Source organism: Tauraco erythrolophus, chromosome 12, assembly GCF_009769465.1.
Source record: "Tauraco erythrolophus isolate bTauEry1 chromosome 12, bTauEry1.pri, whole genome shotgun sequence".
NCBI lineage: Eukaryota > Metazoa > Chordata > Aves > Musophagiformes > Musophagidae > Tauraco > Tauraco erythrolophus.
The window spans coordinates 8,948,373-8,967,904 of NC_141476.1; the positions used below are offsets into that span (position 1 = coordinate 8,948,373).

Sequence of the window (19,532 nt, forward strand, 5' to 3'; positions counted from 1 at the left end):
GTTTTTCCCTGTCATCTTTCCAACAGCTCTTACGTCTGCGCTCTCAAGAGATCTAAGTCTCTCTTCCATTTCGGGATCTGATGTGCAATTATAGGAGCTGCCTGCAGATGAGGATTACAGATCCAGTCCCTCCAGTAAACGCAAAGGAGATGGTCATGTTATGCTTCCCCTTTGCAGCACCCCGTCAGACTCCAGCCAGAGGCCAAGGCACGTTGCTTTAGTCTTTGTGCAAGATTAAAAAGCAGACCCGCACCGAGGCACACAGCAATGCGACAGGGCTGGCAACAGGGCTGCAACAACAGTTCACGAAGCAGAAATCTCAGTGTGCTAAAATAAAAGGACATCACTTGAAGCTGTTTTTTTTGACTCACCGCTTGCCTAATCATTATTCCTGAACCTAAAGACTAACATAGATGGAGCAAGTGACACAAACCTGGATTTGTAGCATGGAATAAGGATCATAGAATCATAGAAACTTTTAGGTTTGAAAAGACCTTTGAGATTATCTAGTCCAACTGTAAACCTAACACTGCCAAGTCCACCACTAAACCCGAGTGCCACATCTACGTGTCTCTTAAATACCTCCAGGGCTGGCGACTCAACCACTTCCCTGAGCAGCTGCCACATATTGAAAGCTCCTTTGACACATGTGGCTCCAGCGTTACATATGGCTTGTCAAGAGCCCTCTGTAATGGGAGGCACATGTCAGTGGAATGTTGCTGGGAGCTCTGTGTGATTCAAAACGCTTACTGCAGCATTATTACAGTAATCTTTCAGCATGCTTTTACTCCCCAACCTCTCCCCGTTTTAACAAAACAATCCTAAGCCTATATTAACAACAGGGTTTAATGAAAACCATACATTTCATGATGAGTGTTTGGTCATGCATGGGAGATTTGTTTGGAATCAGGATCACTTCTCTCTAGGAATATGACAAGAGATTAAATCATTAAAAATGTATAGTCTGTAATTAGTTTATCATTGCCAGAACTGCAGGAATATTTTCCAACATAAAACTGATGCCACCAGCAAGAGATCATTTTGAAAGATCAATGTTGCTGAGATATCAGAAAACAAAGTAATTAGGAGACAGCATGCACGCTGTTCTCCTCTGTATGTTTTTTTTTTTTACATACACAGATATACATATACATACACACATATATATAACTACATAACCCCCTCCTTATAAATCCAACCAGTGATGGAATGGAAATAGTATTAGTGATTGTCTTAACTGACACGGTGATGTGAGATTATTCTGAAGCACCACCATCTTCCGAGCCTTGAGGATTTATACTAACTGCATATTTCTGGAGAAAGCAGCTCAAAGCACCACAAACAGGATCTTGGTATTAGTTAATTATGGCACTGCAATATTTTCACCGGAGGCATTTTAGAAATAAACTGCAGTACAGTGATGCTGTTTGTATTGCAATAGTTAAGGTGGTTTCAGACCATAAATTATAAACCTCATTTTTCAGAGTTTATGACAGGGCTATAAAAAAGGAACCAGCCCTAGCCAGTTTTCTTTTATGACATAAAAAAATTAGCTATTTGAAAGCTATACATTTATGCATGAGTTCAATGGTTTCAAATGATTTTTCCCCTCCCACACTCTCCTGTTTCAGTATGTACAAAGCCATGATCACATCTGATGGCCATTCTCCTCTTCCTCCATACTGTGCCCCATCCTCTCAGATGCATTACCACTTAAAATCAGATTCTTTTGTTTTTCAGTGGGAATTAGCTATCTTGTATGAGTCAGCATCCCTGGACAACTCTCTGTAAGTATTTAGTAAGGAAATATTAAAGCTGTCATTTCCAATATGAGGTTCACAGAACCCCGGGGGACTAATTTAAAAGGGTTTGGAGAAGATAATTAAGAAAAGTCAGTCTACTGTCAGTAGGCTTAAACTCACTGAAAAAGGGTCTACACTTCAGCAGGAAAATGTTTAGGAGGCTCACAAATAAAAAAAAATAATATTCAAACCTGCACTGAAATACTAGATTATTTTTTTCCAAGGAGAATATGAATTTAAAGCAGCGTAGAGGGTTGATGTCAGCTTCCAGTACAGAGAGTTTTATTCAAAAGCAGATGTCAGCCTTATAGGCTCAGAGCTTACATGCAGCAGTCATAGCAGCACATGCCAGCAGCCTTCGAATGCCAGCTCCGCCTCTGAAAGGACCGGTGAATTTGCACCATACCATCTCCTCCACTGCCAAGGTCGTCACCACTTCACCAAGCTGTCACACAGCACTCCACCTCCTGCTTGTATATACGATCAAGTGGAGGTAAACATGCCAGCTTAACACCCTTTTGAACTGAAATGGAGTTACTTTCTGGAACTCAGGTTCTTTGGAGTTGCATATCAGAGGAAGAAAACATTCTCTGCTTTTAATAAAAAACAGACTCTGTCCTTGTCTCATCTCACCCATCTTTTGTCACTCTGGAGTGTAGTGGGACAGGCTGTCTGGCAGAGATCTTTCTCTTTTTAGGTATTTCTTTGCACAGGAGAGGTAGACTATGAACATAAATGCATACCAAAGGGGTACGTGGTACCAGAAGTTGAGATAAGGCTCTTTCTGGACCAATGGTTATGTTGATGCTTGTGGATTTGACCTTCAGAAACTGAGGAAGCCACCAGGTATCGACCTGAAAGTATTCAGAGCCATGTGCCAAGTCACTTTGCAAATGGGACACAGGATCCTAAGTCACTTATACCCTTTTTTAATGTTCTTCCCGCTGGTCATTAATATTGCCAAAGAGCTCTACGATATTTAGTTGGAAAGCTCTACAAATGCAAAATGTTCTACGATAAATCAAGCAAGTCTTTCAGCATACAGTTTGGTTTTATATATGCTTCTCATACTTGTAGAGTTTAACAGCTCTAGGCAGCAATTAGTTTGTCAAAGATAAAACAGTAGGTAACAGTAAAAATATGATAACTTTTCCTGACCAGTTCAGCAACAGCTTGGGAATCCTTTTCTGCTGAACTGGGATGAAACGCAGTAGCTTGCTTTCCTTACAATTACACTTCCACAGCTAAGTACTCTTTCAGTCATGGCCTAATCCTGGCTACCCTTATACACTCACATCTGGGGGTGCAACCATTGAGCCTGGCCAGCCTTTCATCCTCATGTGATCAATGCAGTTTCCTAGCACGGTGGTGTATCACCACCAAAACAGCATCAGCACAGGTAAATGCTGTACCTTCCCCTTGCAGCAGCAAGAAACCACGATCAATTGCCTTACTTGCCCCTCTGTCAGTGGAGACCCTGAAAGGGGTTCTGTTTGGGCTACGCATTTCAAAATTTGGCATATGCAGCGGTGCCAGTCTTGGTGGGCACAGCGGTGCCCTCCTCTCCTGCCCATTGGCCCTCCACATTCAGCAGAGCTCTGCAAGAAAAGGTGCTTGGCAAATATTGGGGGAATCAGCTTGTTTTCAGTAGCCACATCTCTGCTCTCACTCTCTTAGCTGGCTGCCAGAGATGATAATTCCCATGTTTTTGTGGATATTTCTAAAGGGAATAACTGAATCCATTAATCAGCTTGTGGAAATACAGTTAAAAAAAAAAAAGTTACACTCAACAAGAAAATCCTCCTCTCTGTTGCGGCAAATGCATGACTCCCCTTAACCCCAATGAGAGTCACAGATGGTTTGAGAAGGGAGAACCCCGGAGTGTCTGGCTACAGCAGAATCCTATTGCCGTACAGATACACAAAACGATAGAAACAGTAAAACTTACCACTCCGGGCTGACACTGAATGCGTCACCAAGACCTTCTAGGTACACAAACATCCTTAAATTACATATAATACATATGTATGCATACACAAACGAGAGAGAATGTAGAGCAAAATCACTCCTCAGATATTAGTCACAACTTCTTGAAAGGGATATGATATTTCTGTTTGAACCGCACTTTAAGTACTTTAAATCGAGATACCGAAACCTCTTCAACATCATTAACCTGGATTGAAAATAACCAATAAATAATCATTTTGTGTGTAAGATGAAAGGCAAACGTCTGATACATTAATTGTGAAACCCCTTTCTGTACTAATGGTTGCCATAACCTAAAGAATCAATTCCATTATGGATATTTACACAGTGACCTATTAGGAATACACGGAAGTATCATTTTTTACATTGATTATCCATCCTTAAAACAGATAGTAATGTATACTTAAATGCATGGATTGCAAAAATAATTTTTAACCTTTATTACGTACTCTTTGTTGAAAAGGAAATCGTTTGAGCATCATAGTACCAAGGACACAATTTCAATTTATGTCTTAAGAACAGAGGGCAATTATGAATGCACATGGGAAAAAAAAATAAATCTCTTATTTGTAATAGTCAGGCAAGTGAGTTACCTAGAACACAAATGTTTCTAATCTGAACCCAAGCAAACAATACAGACAGTGCTGGGGAACCAGAAAATAAATACATATTAAAACTTTTACAAATTGTATCGCCTTTCAGAAATGTCTGAAGCAAAATCCCCCTTCTGAATAGCTCCAGCATAAACCAGCATAAAGTCTAATAGGTATGCCTGATGCTGGAGGCAGCGCTTTTTAATTTGACAGACTTGTCCTGTATCGAGTTTCCACAGTAAATAGCAGGGCTGCTGGGGAGATAACTGCAAATCCAACCACGAGGAATGCACCTGAGGGACACCACGTGCGGCCACCATCGCTGCCAGCCCGGGCCATGGCGCCCGCTCGCCACCGCACCGCTGCTCCGGGCCAGCAGGGAAAGGGCAAACCTCCGCTTTGTGCTTCGAGCGGAGGGAAAGCCCGTGGGCTGCAGGACCAGCAGGGAAAGAACAGCTGGAAACAGGAGCAAGGCAGTTACAAAAGGCTCCTCGCGAGTCAAAGGCTGTTGGCAACGCCAGCGCTCTCCACCCGGAAAGAGCGACGGTGATGAAATACTATAGCCCCTTTGAGGGGACATAAACGCTACAGACCTGACGATGCTGATCACCCTATCCAGGCATAACTGGAGAAAATTGAGAGAATTTAACCTGGGACAGCAGCTCCTTTGTACAAGTGAGGTCTGGTCGTCTTCAGGTTAGTTTTACAGCCAAAGAGGAGAAATGGCTTTTTTTATTTGGCAGTAACTCTGTCTTCTAGAGCTCTCACCAGGAAAAGAGAAGGAAAAATAAACTAAAACTTCGTAGGACATTTAAAACAAGCTGTCACTAGGTTAACCAAGACCCAAAGAAGGCATGTAGTACCTGCTCTTAGCAAATTCACTTACTGATTATCAAATCAATTTAGCCATTCACTGAAGTGCCCATCATCCCTCAAGGCCGTCACCACACCTGTCAACAAAAACCAGGCGCCGACTCCTCTCTTAAGGACATAACATGTGTCAAATTGAAGGTTCTATTCAAATCACAGCTTCCTGCCAGTCCTGATCTCCTCTTCCATCGTTCACACCGTAATCTGCTTAAAACGAACAAAACACTGGTTTTGAAAGTGCTGAACTTCCCACCTGCCAGGCCAGCAGCACGGCGGGGATGGCACCAGCCCCTCGGGCTGCTGCAGTAAAGCACCCGTTAATACCAAGGGACAGAGGTACCAATAAATCCTCCCGGGCACTCAGAGGGCAGTCACTGATCTTTCCAGTCTTTATCAGAAAAAGGATTTTTTTGTTGTTGATGTTGTTAGATAAGGAGGTCTTTTTCAACATGAGCTTCTCCCTTGCTAGAAACAGAACATATACATGGTGCAATCACGGAAAAAACACCGCCCTGCTGTATGCCTCTGTCCTTCACAGCAGTGCTCATTAAAAATAAAAGTTTCCAATCCTATTTAAATTCTTTCAAAACGCACACATTTGGGGGAATCTGGTGAGTCTATACAGAAGAAAGATCTGAATATCTCTCCGTATTACACACATGGTATTTCTCTGCATGAGCATTATTTCAAGCATGCACACACTCTCTCTGTGTCCTGTGGTGTGCATCACGATCCCACAATCAATTCCCCACAACGTGAAGAGACGTGGACCAGCAAGATACATGACCAGAAAGAAGCAGCACTAGGTTTAACCCAGGGATGTTTTGGCATTGTTGGCCGTGTGAGAGTCTGGGCAGAATCTCAGTCTACAAAAGCAAAACCTCAGCTGTGCCCAGCTCCCCCGCCTCTCCTCGCCACGAGGGCTGCAGAGCCAACGCCACGGAAGCTTTACATTCGAAATACCCCTTGCACAAAACGCCCTGCTATCGTAAGCACTGCAAACTCTCAAACCTGTTCTGTATGAGGCCTCATTTTAATCTTTTGAGCATCCTTTCTTTTTAAAGCATAAGCAGATTAAGCTCACTGAGCATCCTCCTTCAGCAATCACCGTAGATGCATTAAAATACAGCAAATGAAGAAGGGCCGATAAGACTGTAATGAATGCATTATCTCAAATCCCAGACTGCTATAACTTTACAGAAGTAAAGAAATGAACCTAAGAACAGACTTTAAACACTGTTTCAAGGATAAAGTATCAATGTATTGATCTTATGAGCGCTATTATCAGATGGCTATCTCTGGGTGTCAGGTGAATCCATTCACCTCTGGAAAAAACACACTATGTTGTCAAGGCCTGAAAATTATCCTTGCTAATTATTTCTCTCCTACTGCCCTTTTCCAGTTCCAGCTTCTGACTGTTGCCAAATTATTCCTTGCGGTGTTACCAAAACGTTTTCTACTTCTATCTTACTTGATCACGATGGGAAAATATCTGAACTAACCCTGCTAATAATGCAGCACTACTATATCAGAGATCACATGTGGATGTTTTGCTGCCTCAAGCATTAAGCAGGCCAAAATGGTTTGCTAGGAAGCTTTCTTTGAAATAAGAGCTTGCTTTTCTTCTACAGAAAACATTAATTTCCTCTTACATGGTCTCACCTTCAAACTCCTCAGAGTTGAGCCTCGCATTTGAGCTTTCATATGTTTCATATATATTTCATATTTCTTTTCCTTAAAATGGACCAGCACAGCAGCTGTTTGAGCTGCAAGCATCCAGAAATTGCTGTTTTCAGTTTCTGGAAAGACTAACTTGTAAGATTGTAATCCTGTACCATGGAAATGCAGCAACTCCCTTCCAGAGGTCACGCAGCTCAGCACACACATTCCCTGTACTACAAAGGGAATAGGAACACGAACATTTTATCAGAGGCAACATAAGGAATATCCATTTTTAGTTTTGACCAATTTGAGTCTTGGTCTTGCTACTACTAAACTGTCTGATAAATCACCATATGGTTCAGTGGGAGGGCTAACAGGCCTTTCATAAATGGTATGCCAGCAATGACAGCATGTAGCTTTCAGCATTACTTAGTAAACAGCATGTGGTTTAACATTACTGACTGATATGATTGAAGGTATCTACTTTGGGTATTTCCTGGAGGCAAAGGCCCCTAAAATTTTTCCTAGTTAAATGAGGAGCAAGGGGAATATTAGATGAGGCTGAGGAGAAAGACATGAATACGGATTTGAGGATGGGTGACTCCATTTATGTTCGGGAAATAATGGGTTTTACTTTTACTCTCTTGAAATTTCATCTTTTGAATGCAGCTCATTAAGTGAGCGCTCACATTCCTGTCTCCCAAGCAGAATGAGACCTCTCAAGCAAAGAATTTCAAATGAATCTTTTTTAAAACCTTCCCGTTATCTCCAATCTCCTATTTTGAACTGGATGTAATGACATTTCTTTTTCTTAAGGGATATTATGGTCCTGCCTGGTATGTGCCACCATAAGATTAAATGTGTCACTCAACTCTCAGCAAGCCACCTTCTCCTCAGGAGCACTAGCCTGCCCTAAGAGGATCCAGACCTCAGAGAAACGAGAACAGAATTTCCCACTCAACCAAGGGTGATGAGAAACTAAAGAAAAGAGGTTTCCCTCTTCTTTTTGAATGCATTTTGTAATTTTGGCTACTCATCTGTGGGTAGTTTTGCATTTTAAAAAGTTAAATCTGCTACTCTTCGAAAACCCTCAAGCACTGCATGCAGGCATTGAGCACTGAACTTGTTATCTTAGTTGTAGGCACTGCCACCCTGAAGGAATGGAAGGGTTTGATGCAGGAATAAAAATCAACTAAAATCACCCTTATAGCAATCTGGTTAAGGTAAAGAGCAAACACAAGCAGTGTTGCAGGCATGAACTTCAAAACACAGAGTAGTTAAAAGCTCTATAAAGACAAATATGAAAGAATTCAAGAAATGTAATCCATCCCTGGCATGATCAAATCCCAAAGATCTCTCTCCTTTCCACAACAAATATGTGATAGATCTTGTGCTAATATGTGTTTTAATTCTAAAGTTACATTCACCACCTGAGGTGAGCACGGTTGCCTCTCCACCCTTTATTTGGTGTCTGAGAGTCTGCTCAAAAAAATCAAATTTGCCCCAGTCCTAGGGAAGAATGACTCATCCTTAACTTATTAGGGAGACACTTTCAATCTTTCCCGGACTATTAACAGTCCCCTCTGGAGAAACTAACTCTCTTTTGGCAGACCAGGTGCCATTTTCTGTGCTTGAATAAACTATTAACAAACTGTTAGCCCGCTGCAGGGGGGAAAAACTCTTTCCAACCTGGTACACTATATTTCTAACTCTGGTGGGAAGCCAAAATTTATATTTCTTACACATGTGTAGGTAAGGAGCTACGTTTCATAAAAAAAAAACCTCCTGAATGGTCAATGGACAACGATACCCAAACCCTCTTTGAGGGATACGATAACAAAGGCTTTCCTGCCCAGGCACTGAGCGCGCTGGAGGCAGCTGCAGTCAGGAAACAGAAGGGATTGCAGATTTCCTGGAAATACGAGCCCGCTTTGCCTCCTCTCTGAAGCCAGAGGATAAAGGAAAGCCTCCTCTGAGGACAACTGGCCTAGACGAGATGGTGATAGAAAAGGACATTATTGGTCTTTTGAGGCATGTGCTGAAAAGCCCAACTAATTAGAAAACACAGAATTTCACTTATTAAGCTGGGTAGAAAAATAGGGAGCAAGAGGACACATGTATTCAGGGATATGACTATGTTCTCCAAAATGCTTTTTCTTTACAGAAAGATGAGTGTTGTGTGTCTCAAAGCATGAGCAAACACATACCTTTTTCTCTCGTTTCCAGCCACTTGATTGTTATTTCATTTCTATCAGACAGTAAACTCTTGCTGTGTTTTAGATCCTTTTTCAACTTTAGTTAACCTTCCCATCCTATCTGAAAATACAATGCCTGTGAACTGGGGAAATAAGAGGGACTACACTCATATTGCTGCCTGATCTCTTACATCATGTGAAGCTTTATCATAGAAAAAACAAAGCAATTCATCCCTGCAAAGCCTGCGGTTATAGCAGCAGCACTGTTGTATCCCAGAGCAGGAATTCCACTAGGGCAGGCGCTGCACAAACCCAGCAAAAAGGCACTCTTTGTCCCAAAGAGCTTTTAAACTCAATATAAGAGGCAGCAGAGGGATTCAGGTGGGAGGGCAAGAACGTAAATACAATACTACTGATCAGCGCAGTCTGCAGCGAATGCGTTTCGCATCCTGCCCCCCCGAATTAAAAAGCCTTTCGGTGACCTGCATTATAAAATCAATTTTAACAAAAACCTTTTTGGACACATGAATAACCAGAGAGCAAGATGCATCTTCCTTTCTAGTTGACACAAGCTTTTGGTCGTCATCCCTCAGAAAATAGTTCTTTAAGATGTGATAAAACAGAAAAAAAAAGTAAACCCTCAATAAATGCACTGAGTATTCTAACTGCGAAAAACATGTCTGACGTAATTTATTCTCTTGGCATGACATTATAGCAACTGTTTAGAATTCTTCAGGGAAAAAAAATACAAAAATGCAATCAGTAAAGCACCAGTATAATAGACGATTTAAATCATTTCCTGCTTGCTGCCTTAAATCATGATTAACATTGGTGAAATCTATTCCCACTGTTTGAGACCCAGTGAAATGACTTCCATGGGAAATACTGGCAGACAAGCTACCAACAAGCCTATTAACCACATTAAGGTTTTGTTTTGATTTTTTGTGTGCCAAGGAAACATTATCACTTCTTAACACATTTGTGCAATATTTCTTTTTTTTTTCTTTTCTTTTTTCCTTTTCCCAAACATTATCTATCTTTGTTATTTCCAGAGGGTCTGTTGGGAGGGTCATACATCTCCAGGGAAAGATGTCCCAAAGCCCCAGGACTGTCAGACTTGCCTGAAGGAAAGAAGCAATGCTGAGCACTTATCTAACTTCACACGCTTTTAAGCGGTGTCCCAGGCCCCGTGGGTACAGCTGTCCCGGCACAGCGTGGCACGCAAACACGTCCCACCTGTGTGCTCGGTGGACCCGTACAGGCTCAGAGCCTGCAGCCCAGCGACACTCAACAGACATGCAGCTCACTTTTCTGCAAGCCTCACACACTTCATGACTGTGCGCTTGACTGTGAAAAAAATTGCCTTCCTGCCTCTAAGTTCTCAAACTTAAAAAGCTATGAACCAATTTTGGAAAACTTGTGTCCCTGTTTAAGACTGAGGTGGCCATGTCCACTGGGAGCAATAAAATAGCCCTCTCATAGCTGCAAAAGCAAGCATCTTTCTGCAGCTTTACTGAAGCCCCCTTATCTAGCCATGCTAAATGAAGTGGTGCTTCTGTCCAAGATGTATTTGCACAAGGGGATGCTGAGGTTCAGGTGACTCCTCACCTCACCTCTAACCCAGGTCAGAAAGGCTCCATGCACAGTCTTCCTACTTGCACTCACCTCTGGCCATGACCACTGAGGGAAGGAGGCTGACATGGACATGCCAAGAGCAGCTCTTGCTCAACGTCCCTATGAGTCTATCAAAGTCCTAGTCTGTTCCTTACAGCTAGGGTCAAATGAAGTCACCTCCTCATAATGAAAGACTTCAGCTTGCAGAAGCCTGCCAGATACTCTAATACAGTAGCTACCTGACATGGTGAAGCAGCAGAAATAGCTATTACCTGTTGTCTCCTTCCTTCTCCTCCCATAATCAAGTAACTATTCCAGAAGAACAGAATTTAGCAGGATACTTCTTTCTACACTTTTCTTGCCACATTGAGAGCCCAGAGTGAATGCCAGTAAACTCAGTGGCCTAAGCACCCAGAAAGCTCAGCACGTAAAGCTCACCTTTACAGCTGGGGAGAGACTCCCATTTTTCTAACTCAGACAATCCCACATTTCAAGTAACAATCCTATTGAACCTGCTACCTTTCATTAAAGTAGCTCTTATAACTCTGTCAAATTCTCCAACCTTTGTATTGATTTTTTCTCCTATTCAAAATAACTCTCCTTTACAACAAGAGCTGGCTGTCAGACTCTTATCTCTTATTTTCACCCCATCTGAACCTCCTCCTCCTTGTCAGTCTTTCCAGATTCCAATTAATCATGTAGAAAATCAGGGATTTATGTTAAGAGGAATGTACAACCCTTAGCTCATCATTAACATACTGTAATTGCAGCGTGGTGCTACTGCCTCAGACCTTTTCAACAAGACAGTGGAAATCCTTTGGGGAAAGCAGGACACTCCCATCCAACATGAAAAGAGTTATATCTGGTTCGCGTTACTAGATAGTTATTTCAAAATAAAACTCTGGATGCATTGTAACATGTGCAACTCACTCTAGAAATTACTGGGGCCTGCCAGGCAGCAGGAAGATGCTGCCATAAAACCAAACTGCTGTTAAATCCCTAAATTTTGTCTGGGTCTCTACACGAACAGTCCCAAGATACGCTAACCCCTCCACTAAACATATTTTAATTTCAGACCATCCTCTCATGTTTCTTCTTAATTATCACAGGGCATTCACAGAAAAGATCAGCCAGATGGAGACTAAATATTTCAGTACTACAAGATGAAGCATTCTGCACTAAAATGGAACCTTGATTGCAATGAAGTCATTAATTAAAGTCTCAACTGATTCTTCTGTCAGTATATAGGAGGCACTAAAGACAATTGTGAGGAGACAGCGTATCAGCTACACTAAGGAAAATAAAACAGTAAACCAGACAGTTATAAGATGATGTTTAACTTGCACTGCTCACGGTCTTCACAGTGCAACATGATGGAAACTCAGCCATGTGCTCAATATACCCATCCATTTTATGTTTTAAAGTTATGACATGCTGATTTCCTGATGATTAGAAACCTGAAGTTTTAAAAGTGGTGAAGTGCATAGAGAAGTAGAGTCTGGAGACTCCTGGAGTAAAAATATTACTTTACTGGAGATAAGACAGAGCAGCATTTTTGGCTTTTTAGCATCTTGTATTTTTGGAGTGTTTTATGGCTATCTGGACCCCCAAAGACTCTGGGGAAAGAGGAAACAGAAGACTGTGAGAAAACAGACCAAAAAAACCATGGTAATTGTCAGTTTGAAAAAGAAAGACAAAAATAATTAAACGTGAAAATCCCCAAGCCGTCTCCTTGTCTGAATGATTAAGTCAGGGGTGCTGTAAGAGATGTAGATGGAATAAGCAGTGTGTGCTGAATTCCCTAGGCACTCTACAGCACAGACAGCATGAGTATGGAGCCAAATCCTCACTCCATTTCACCAGCACATCTCCCATCAAAGTCACTGGGAGCTCTAAGTATCCCCCTGTAAGTGTGGATTTGGTCCTTAGAGAGAATATTACAGTAAAATTACTTCAGACAGTCGAAGTATCTCACTGTGATATATTCCCAATGGCCCTCTTTAGGTCCCTCCATCATTTATTGACTTCTACGTTGCTACATCCTGCCAGATGGAGGCAAGGAAATTTGAAGAGCAACTAGTAAATGAAATATAAGGAAATAAAACCAATGCTGGCTCCCTGTTTCACAATTAGTCTTTACTTGTGCTTGAAACCAACATCAGAAATCTTTGCAAAATTACAATTACCAGGTATGCTGCATGCCAGAAATAATAAACTCAGCTGCAACACAGCAACGTAGCGTGTTAGTTCTCTCCTGTATATCAAGAAAACATACTGTGATATGTTCGTCTTAATACATCAAAAAACACACACAAATCTAAACAGACTTACAAATGCACCAAGAGTAAAACTGAAGAACAGAAAAGGCCCCAATTCTAACATTAAAAACTAAATATCTCCTGCCATCCACAGGTGGACAAAAGGCTGCACATATACTGTATATGACTCCAGAAGTGATGGAAACACTAAACACTCAGGATAAACCCAAAAAACTTAAAGAGTTGTCTCAGTTTATTCCCTGTAGTAAAGGTTTTTGTGCACTGAATACCACACGTTTCTTTTACATTAATGACACGGATTGCTTCTGCCCATGATAACATAAAACATCAGAATTTAAGTGATATAACGAGAGGTAGGATAGCACACAGTGATGAACTTTGGCAAGGAGATCTGAGCATTCAAATTAGAGCAACTAGCTGTAGATCTAGACCACGCTGAAGTTAGTAGGTATATTTAAAGGGTAAAGGAAGAAAAACAAAGTAGCAGCAAGAACAAAGACACCATTAGAACCTGGAAAGTCTTCTAAGAAACACGCTTAAAGAAGAGCAAGACCTGTTAATGCAAATAATTGTTTTGTAATAATAATTTAGTAGAATGAATCTATCAACATAATGTAAAAGCTCATTAATCGACACGAAAAGGTGTTAGCTCTTCATTTTCTGCTGGGATGGTTTGTGGGGTTTTGTTGAGAGGTTTTTTGATTTTACTTTATTTTTTTAAATGGAGAACTCGAGATCTCCAAAAACATACATGTTGGCACTTGTGGATATGAAATCACATTGCTATTTCACAAGCCAAGTTGATGCTCCTATTACCAATTTGGCCTACACAGTGCAAGTTTGTTCATGTAAGATTAAAGGGATGAGGTCTCTATGGCATATTGCAGTATGGTCCTTGGAATAAGATTCTCATTTACTAAATAAATTACTGTATATTACTGTATAATGGTGTTCACATTATAACTGACAATTAGCACCATTAAAGAGAAAGCTCATAAACAGCCAAAGCTCACATCAAATTAACACAGTCATGATTAAAATCACTCTTCTGATTTCTGCTCTTCACAGAAATAATCAGCATTTTGCATAAAAATGAGTATGAAGCAGCTCAAAAAAAAAAAAAAAAAAAAAAAAAAAAATCCCATTTATGCTGGGACGGTGGTACCCAGCTCCACCAGCACAGCCCTGCCACGTCAGCTGCTCGCTTGCCCATGAACCACGATGTGCCGGGTTTCCCTCCCAGCAGGGAGCCCGCATGGCATGCCCTGCTCACCGCCAGCTCTGCACAGGCAGGGCTGGTAACCGGCGCGGTGACGCTGGAGATTAAAGTGCTGCAATTACTCCTCTTGGTGCTAATGAGGGGAACCTGGGTTCTCTCTTGGCCTGAGGGAAGCTCATCTTCTTTAATTTTGTCACTTTGCCATTTAAATGGTTTCTAGCGTTTGCACGTTCATTTATACTGCTTCAACTTCAGAAATAAAAAGAAAAACCTGAGTAATTATAGCAGAGAAGAACAATAATAAAATACAAAAGAGTCAGCAATTCATTAAAATTTAGAGAATGCAATGTTAAAAACTTTTCTTAACTTGAAGAAAAAAGGAGAGAGACTCTTTCTAAGCTGGCGCGGAGCCCACATCCTCATTAGGATTCGCGCTCCACTTGCACAGCAATACGCTAATAGCATCGCTTTAATCTTCAGCATCACAGCACTAGTTCCTGGCCTCGCCTACATGATGGTGCTAAAATGGCAAGAAGGAGGGAGAAAGAAACTTCAGGCCAATGCTGACCAGGCCTGGTGTCATGATCTGGAACCTGGCTGTGGATGAAAGTTTTAAGTACATAGACATCTCCGTTCAGAAATGCGACTTCAGAGACAGCCAAGCTCATAATGGCTTCGTAAGGCTCAAATATCACCAGGGAAAATCTAATCAATAAATAAGCAATCAAGGCCACACAATGAAAGAATACCATTACATATGTCATGGTTTGAAAAGGAATCACAATATGCTAAATATGCATAAAAGTACTGCAAGATAATACGCCTTAGATCCAACGTGCCTTTAAAGCAGAAAACAAAAGAATGTTCTCATATATCTTACCAACGAATTTAACATATAAATCACAAAAAAATATGATCCAGATGGGCTTCAATGAAGGAAACCAATTAACGTAGACAGCCTTACCATCTGACACATTAGTTGTAATAATAAAAACCAAACAACATGGTCAAACAATAATGCTCTGTATTACATCTGACATTTCTAATTAGTTTCTGCATCCTCTTCAAGAAAAAAAGACTACCAGCAAGCACTTTGTTTCCCAGAGGAAAAAACATCTAAACTTCATGTGCGCAGAGCACAGTCCACGGATGAAGCTGATCTATCTACGTTCCCTTGGGACGTGCTTTGGAACTAATGGTTTTTGCATAGTCCACATCTGGTTGCACAATTAGACTCAGAAAATGTTTCCTTTCAGCTGCATCGTCACTGTAACTGCTGCAGTCCTGGAATGCCAATACCTGGGTGCTCCTTAAAAGCTTCACCTATGTCCACGGGCTCAGAACAATCAGAATGATTTGGGCTTTGCTTTCTGTACGATAGGATTTTGGTTTTTCCTTTCTGCAGCCTTCCTAGAAATGCCACTTCTCAAATGAAGTACAGTATTCCTGGCACAGACCTCCCAGCATCAGACAATTAGTGTTGCATCAGACAGTTGCAAGCTGAACTACAATTAGCACTACAAATTAAAAGCTCCACCATGCACACATGTACAGTTACTGTTTGAGAGGTCTAATCCCAACTACGAGGACTGTTTTTGCATGTATTGGCAAGAAGGACTCGGTTTCATCACCTTAGACCTACTGGACCCTTCAAAATCCACCTATGAAAACTGTTTTCAGCACGTGGTTGAAATTTGGAATCCTTGGGCAGGAGGTTGATAGCATTACAACGGGGAAAGGCTTGGTTTGGAAACAGCTCTTTCTTCATAAAAGAGTAAAGGAAAGGCTGTGGGAATTCTGCTAATGCCATCGTACCCAGGAAGGCCAGAGAACAGAGGTGAATACAAATCACTTGAAAAATTACATTTTCATTATTAGGATTAACACTAAACCTATCTGATACAGCAACTTATTTTTCACAGCATTCATAAACAAGTGACCTAAATTTGGAGAGGCAGCCTCCTTTTTTCTTTCCTTTTTTTTTTTTTCCTTTTTCCAATTTTAAAGTAGAAAAAAACCTGTATTCCCATGGATTGAAAAGAAAATGAAGAACATTTAAACCAAAGGAAAATAATTTCTTAGGAAATTTGCTTTTTTCCAAAGTAAAAGAGCTTCCATTCATCAAGTCAGCATCCAATAGCCTTGGCATTATAAGAAAGAGTTTGTGAAGTGGAAATACTATTTCCGACACAAACAAGGCAGCCCAGGCTTCTTTACCATCTCCACTCCCTGAAATTTCAAAAGAGGAGGTGACTGGCTCTGTAGACCTCCTGAGTGCTCCTTCTGCCACCCAAAAATAGGGTTATAAATATCAGTATTGGCAACTGAGACAGACAGGGCAGCATGACAATGTTTGGGCCTTTGCTGCGTGCGGCCCAAACGAGTGGCCCCTTTTAAGAAATCACAGCTACATCGAGCCAAAAACTGTTGAAAAAATTCCTTAAAAAGTAAGAAAAAAAAATCTCTGCCTTCAGAACATCTAATATACAGGTTCAGAACTGAGACAAAAAACAGCTTCTAATTCTTATGTGGTGGGGCAAGCTGGAGCAGGGAGGTGAAAATCAGAGGTTTTGGTCATGCATCCGAGTCTATTACAACCTCCCTTTGTGCTTTGGAATGCCCTTCTCGTCTCCTGAAAAATGACTTGGCAGAAGTCACATGTGACAAATTATGGCAAGCTGGGGGCTGAATCGAGTTCTTGCAAGACCCAGCTCACAAGATAACCATTTCTGCCCACACGTGAGCTTTCTGGGCAAGCACAGCTGCCCTCAACCTGCTCACATCCACATGCCATGCTCTGAAAGTGCTTATCTGCCTACCGACAGGCAAAGGTAATCCCAGATAACATCTGCTTTATCTCACCATGGAAAACCTTGAATATAAAGTGAAAAGTATCAACAAACTCTATTGACACAGAAAACATTGCACTGCCGACAGAATGATCCAGGACTATCGGTCACAAGCCAAGACCCAACCGCACCAGGCTCCACAGCAGCCCACAGGGGCTCTCCTTGTTGTCTAAATGCACGTCCTGGTGGTCAGCTGCAGATGGTCACCCAGCCCGTGCTCTGAACATGGCCACATTCACAGGGTGGCTGTGCTCAGAGCATGGCCCATACTTTGTTCCTGCTGCAGCACAGCACTCTGCTACCATATCTCCATGGCTGGCTCAGGTCCAGCTGGCTCCTGCACAGGCAGAGCAAACACACCGCTGTTTGCACAGATCTGTGTAGACGTCCTGTTAGTACAAGGTAGAATACGGGTGGAGAGAGGGCCGTGCGTGTGCAAGGAAGCAATGCCGATGAAAGGCAGCAGTCTCAGCACGAGGGCTCCCAAACCACTGCTATTTGTTTGTAAGCATCATGGGAAAGAAAAGATTTGGAGGACAACGAGGTCACTTTGTGGATATTTGCAAGGAGATCCTCCCACACATGAAAAGCTTGTGGGAGAAACCAGAAAAGTGGCTGTTTACAACTTAACCCATGGGATGTGAGAGCTGGCAACGCTAGCAAAGCGGAGCTCAGAGCTGACATTGCAAAAGCACATAAGAGATGATAGATAGAGCGCTGCGAGGGCCGGAAGGGCCTTGAAAGTGATATGTTCACTGAAGGAAACATTGCCCTATTTCACAGTTGTCTCAAACTACAGCAGTACATTCTGATTTTATTTTTTCACAAACATAGCGCATGCCTTTCCACTCACCTCAACGGGGAACCTCTTGCCATTGATGCTGTGCTCAGAGCCAGCTGATCCGTTGCTTTGACCCCAGTGAAACTCCACTTTCTCTGCCTTGAATCTGCCCGGCAACCCGGCACCACTGACAAAATAATCGTCTTTCAGCAGGATAGCAACTGCACGCGCAAAACAAGGAGAAAGACGTTATTAGCACAGTTTTTCTGAAGCATTTACAGTTTTTGTGCATTCTCTTAGAATACTTCTAATGCAAATGAAATGTCAGGTCATCGTTTTTCTCTTTACAGGGAAAAAAGTCTAGAAGTAATGCTGGCTAATGATGGATTGATGAGGAAGTTACATAGACTACAGAAAATCACAGTCCAAATTTCTCAAGGACTTTTTGCCCTCCTCATTGGACTTTGATTAAAGCTTAAATGGCAAACTCCACCAAAACCTCTTTAAGGCGGTTCCAGAGAGTAACGGTTGACCACATCTTGGCCTTGCAAATCACTGACGATCTACAGATCGCAACAGATCCTGTGTGTTGGATTTCCTTTATTTTGCTGGAGGGAGTGGAAGGAGGAACTCCTGTGCCCTGTCCCACCTCTACTGCTGGATGCAGCGGGTACTTTCCTTAACCTCTCTGCTCCTCCTGTCTGAAAAATGGGGAGAGTGACAATAACTTTTTTGAGACCCACTCATGAGAAGTCCTCCATAAGAACTTGGGTTTTATTACAGTAACTGACATGATTATGATGTGATTCAAGAAGGGTCAAAAGGATCATCTTTGTATTTTCTTTTCATTTCCAAAAGCCTTTGTATTTTATACAACAATAAAAGCTGCAGGTCCAAATAGAGGGCAAAATCGTACGGTGGAAGCTGGTACATGTTACAGGAAAGGTCTGTGGTCCAGCTAAGAACTGAATCCACCTTTCCAAAAATTCCCATCTGCTGCTGTCACTACAGGATCACTTGCCTTTCTAGTATCTCCCATTTTTAATATGCACCATTCCTAAAAATTACCCATTACCAAATCCTTTTTTATCATCCCTTACAAAACTGTTGCTTAAAAACGGAACTAAAATCGTAGTTCTTCTGGTAAAAGCCATGGTCTTGCAGACCACCGCTTGCTGTGCCTAGAATCCTGTGATTAAAGTTTTTGGGTTGTTGATTTTTTTTTTTTTTTTTTTTAATGGGAACAGCATAACCTGCAAGGATTTCTCTGTGTTCTCAAGCCAACTGTGTCATCACAACAGGAACATTAATATAAATCCAATTTTGTTATGTAAGAGGGAGGATTTTATTCACTGCTGAAAAAACAAAAAGGGCTAGTTGTGAAATAAAAGTTATTCCTCTGTTGGTGAATCAGCAGCAGGCTTCGCTGCAGGCTGGGCTTTCTGCTGCACCAGGGCTGCCCTCCCATGAGCACAGACCGCCGGCTACAGCATCCACATCTCAGGTGTGACAGCACAATTTAGAAACATCTCAACTTTAAATTGTTTATGTTAAAAACATCTAAATGTTAAATTGCATGAGACGTTCAGATATTTCTGAATTATGCCAGCAACATCACAGGGCTATTTTCTTCCACGATTGCTGGTTCTTTCAGCGCTCTCTTTTTATCAAAGCGTTTGTGT

General features: G+C 41.7%; 1 protein-coding gene across 1 annotated transcript in view; it reads right to left on the bottom strand.

Moving 5' to 3' along the window:
• The window catches only part of PTPRG (protein tyrosine phosphatase receptor type G), a 409,944-nt gene that overhangs the window by 165,493 nt on the left and 224,919 nt on the right, over nt 1–19,532 (bottom strand). Inside the window, 1 exon segment of the mRNA XM_086619000.1 lies at nt 17,923–18,071. Coding sequence (XP_086475126.1) covers nt 17,923–18,071 — 149 coding nt within the window.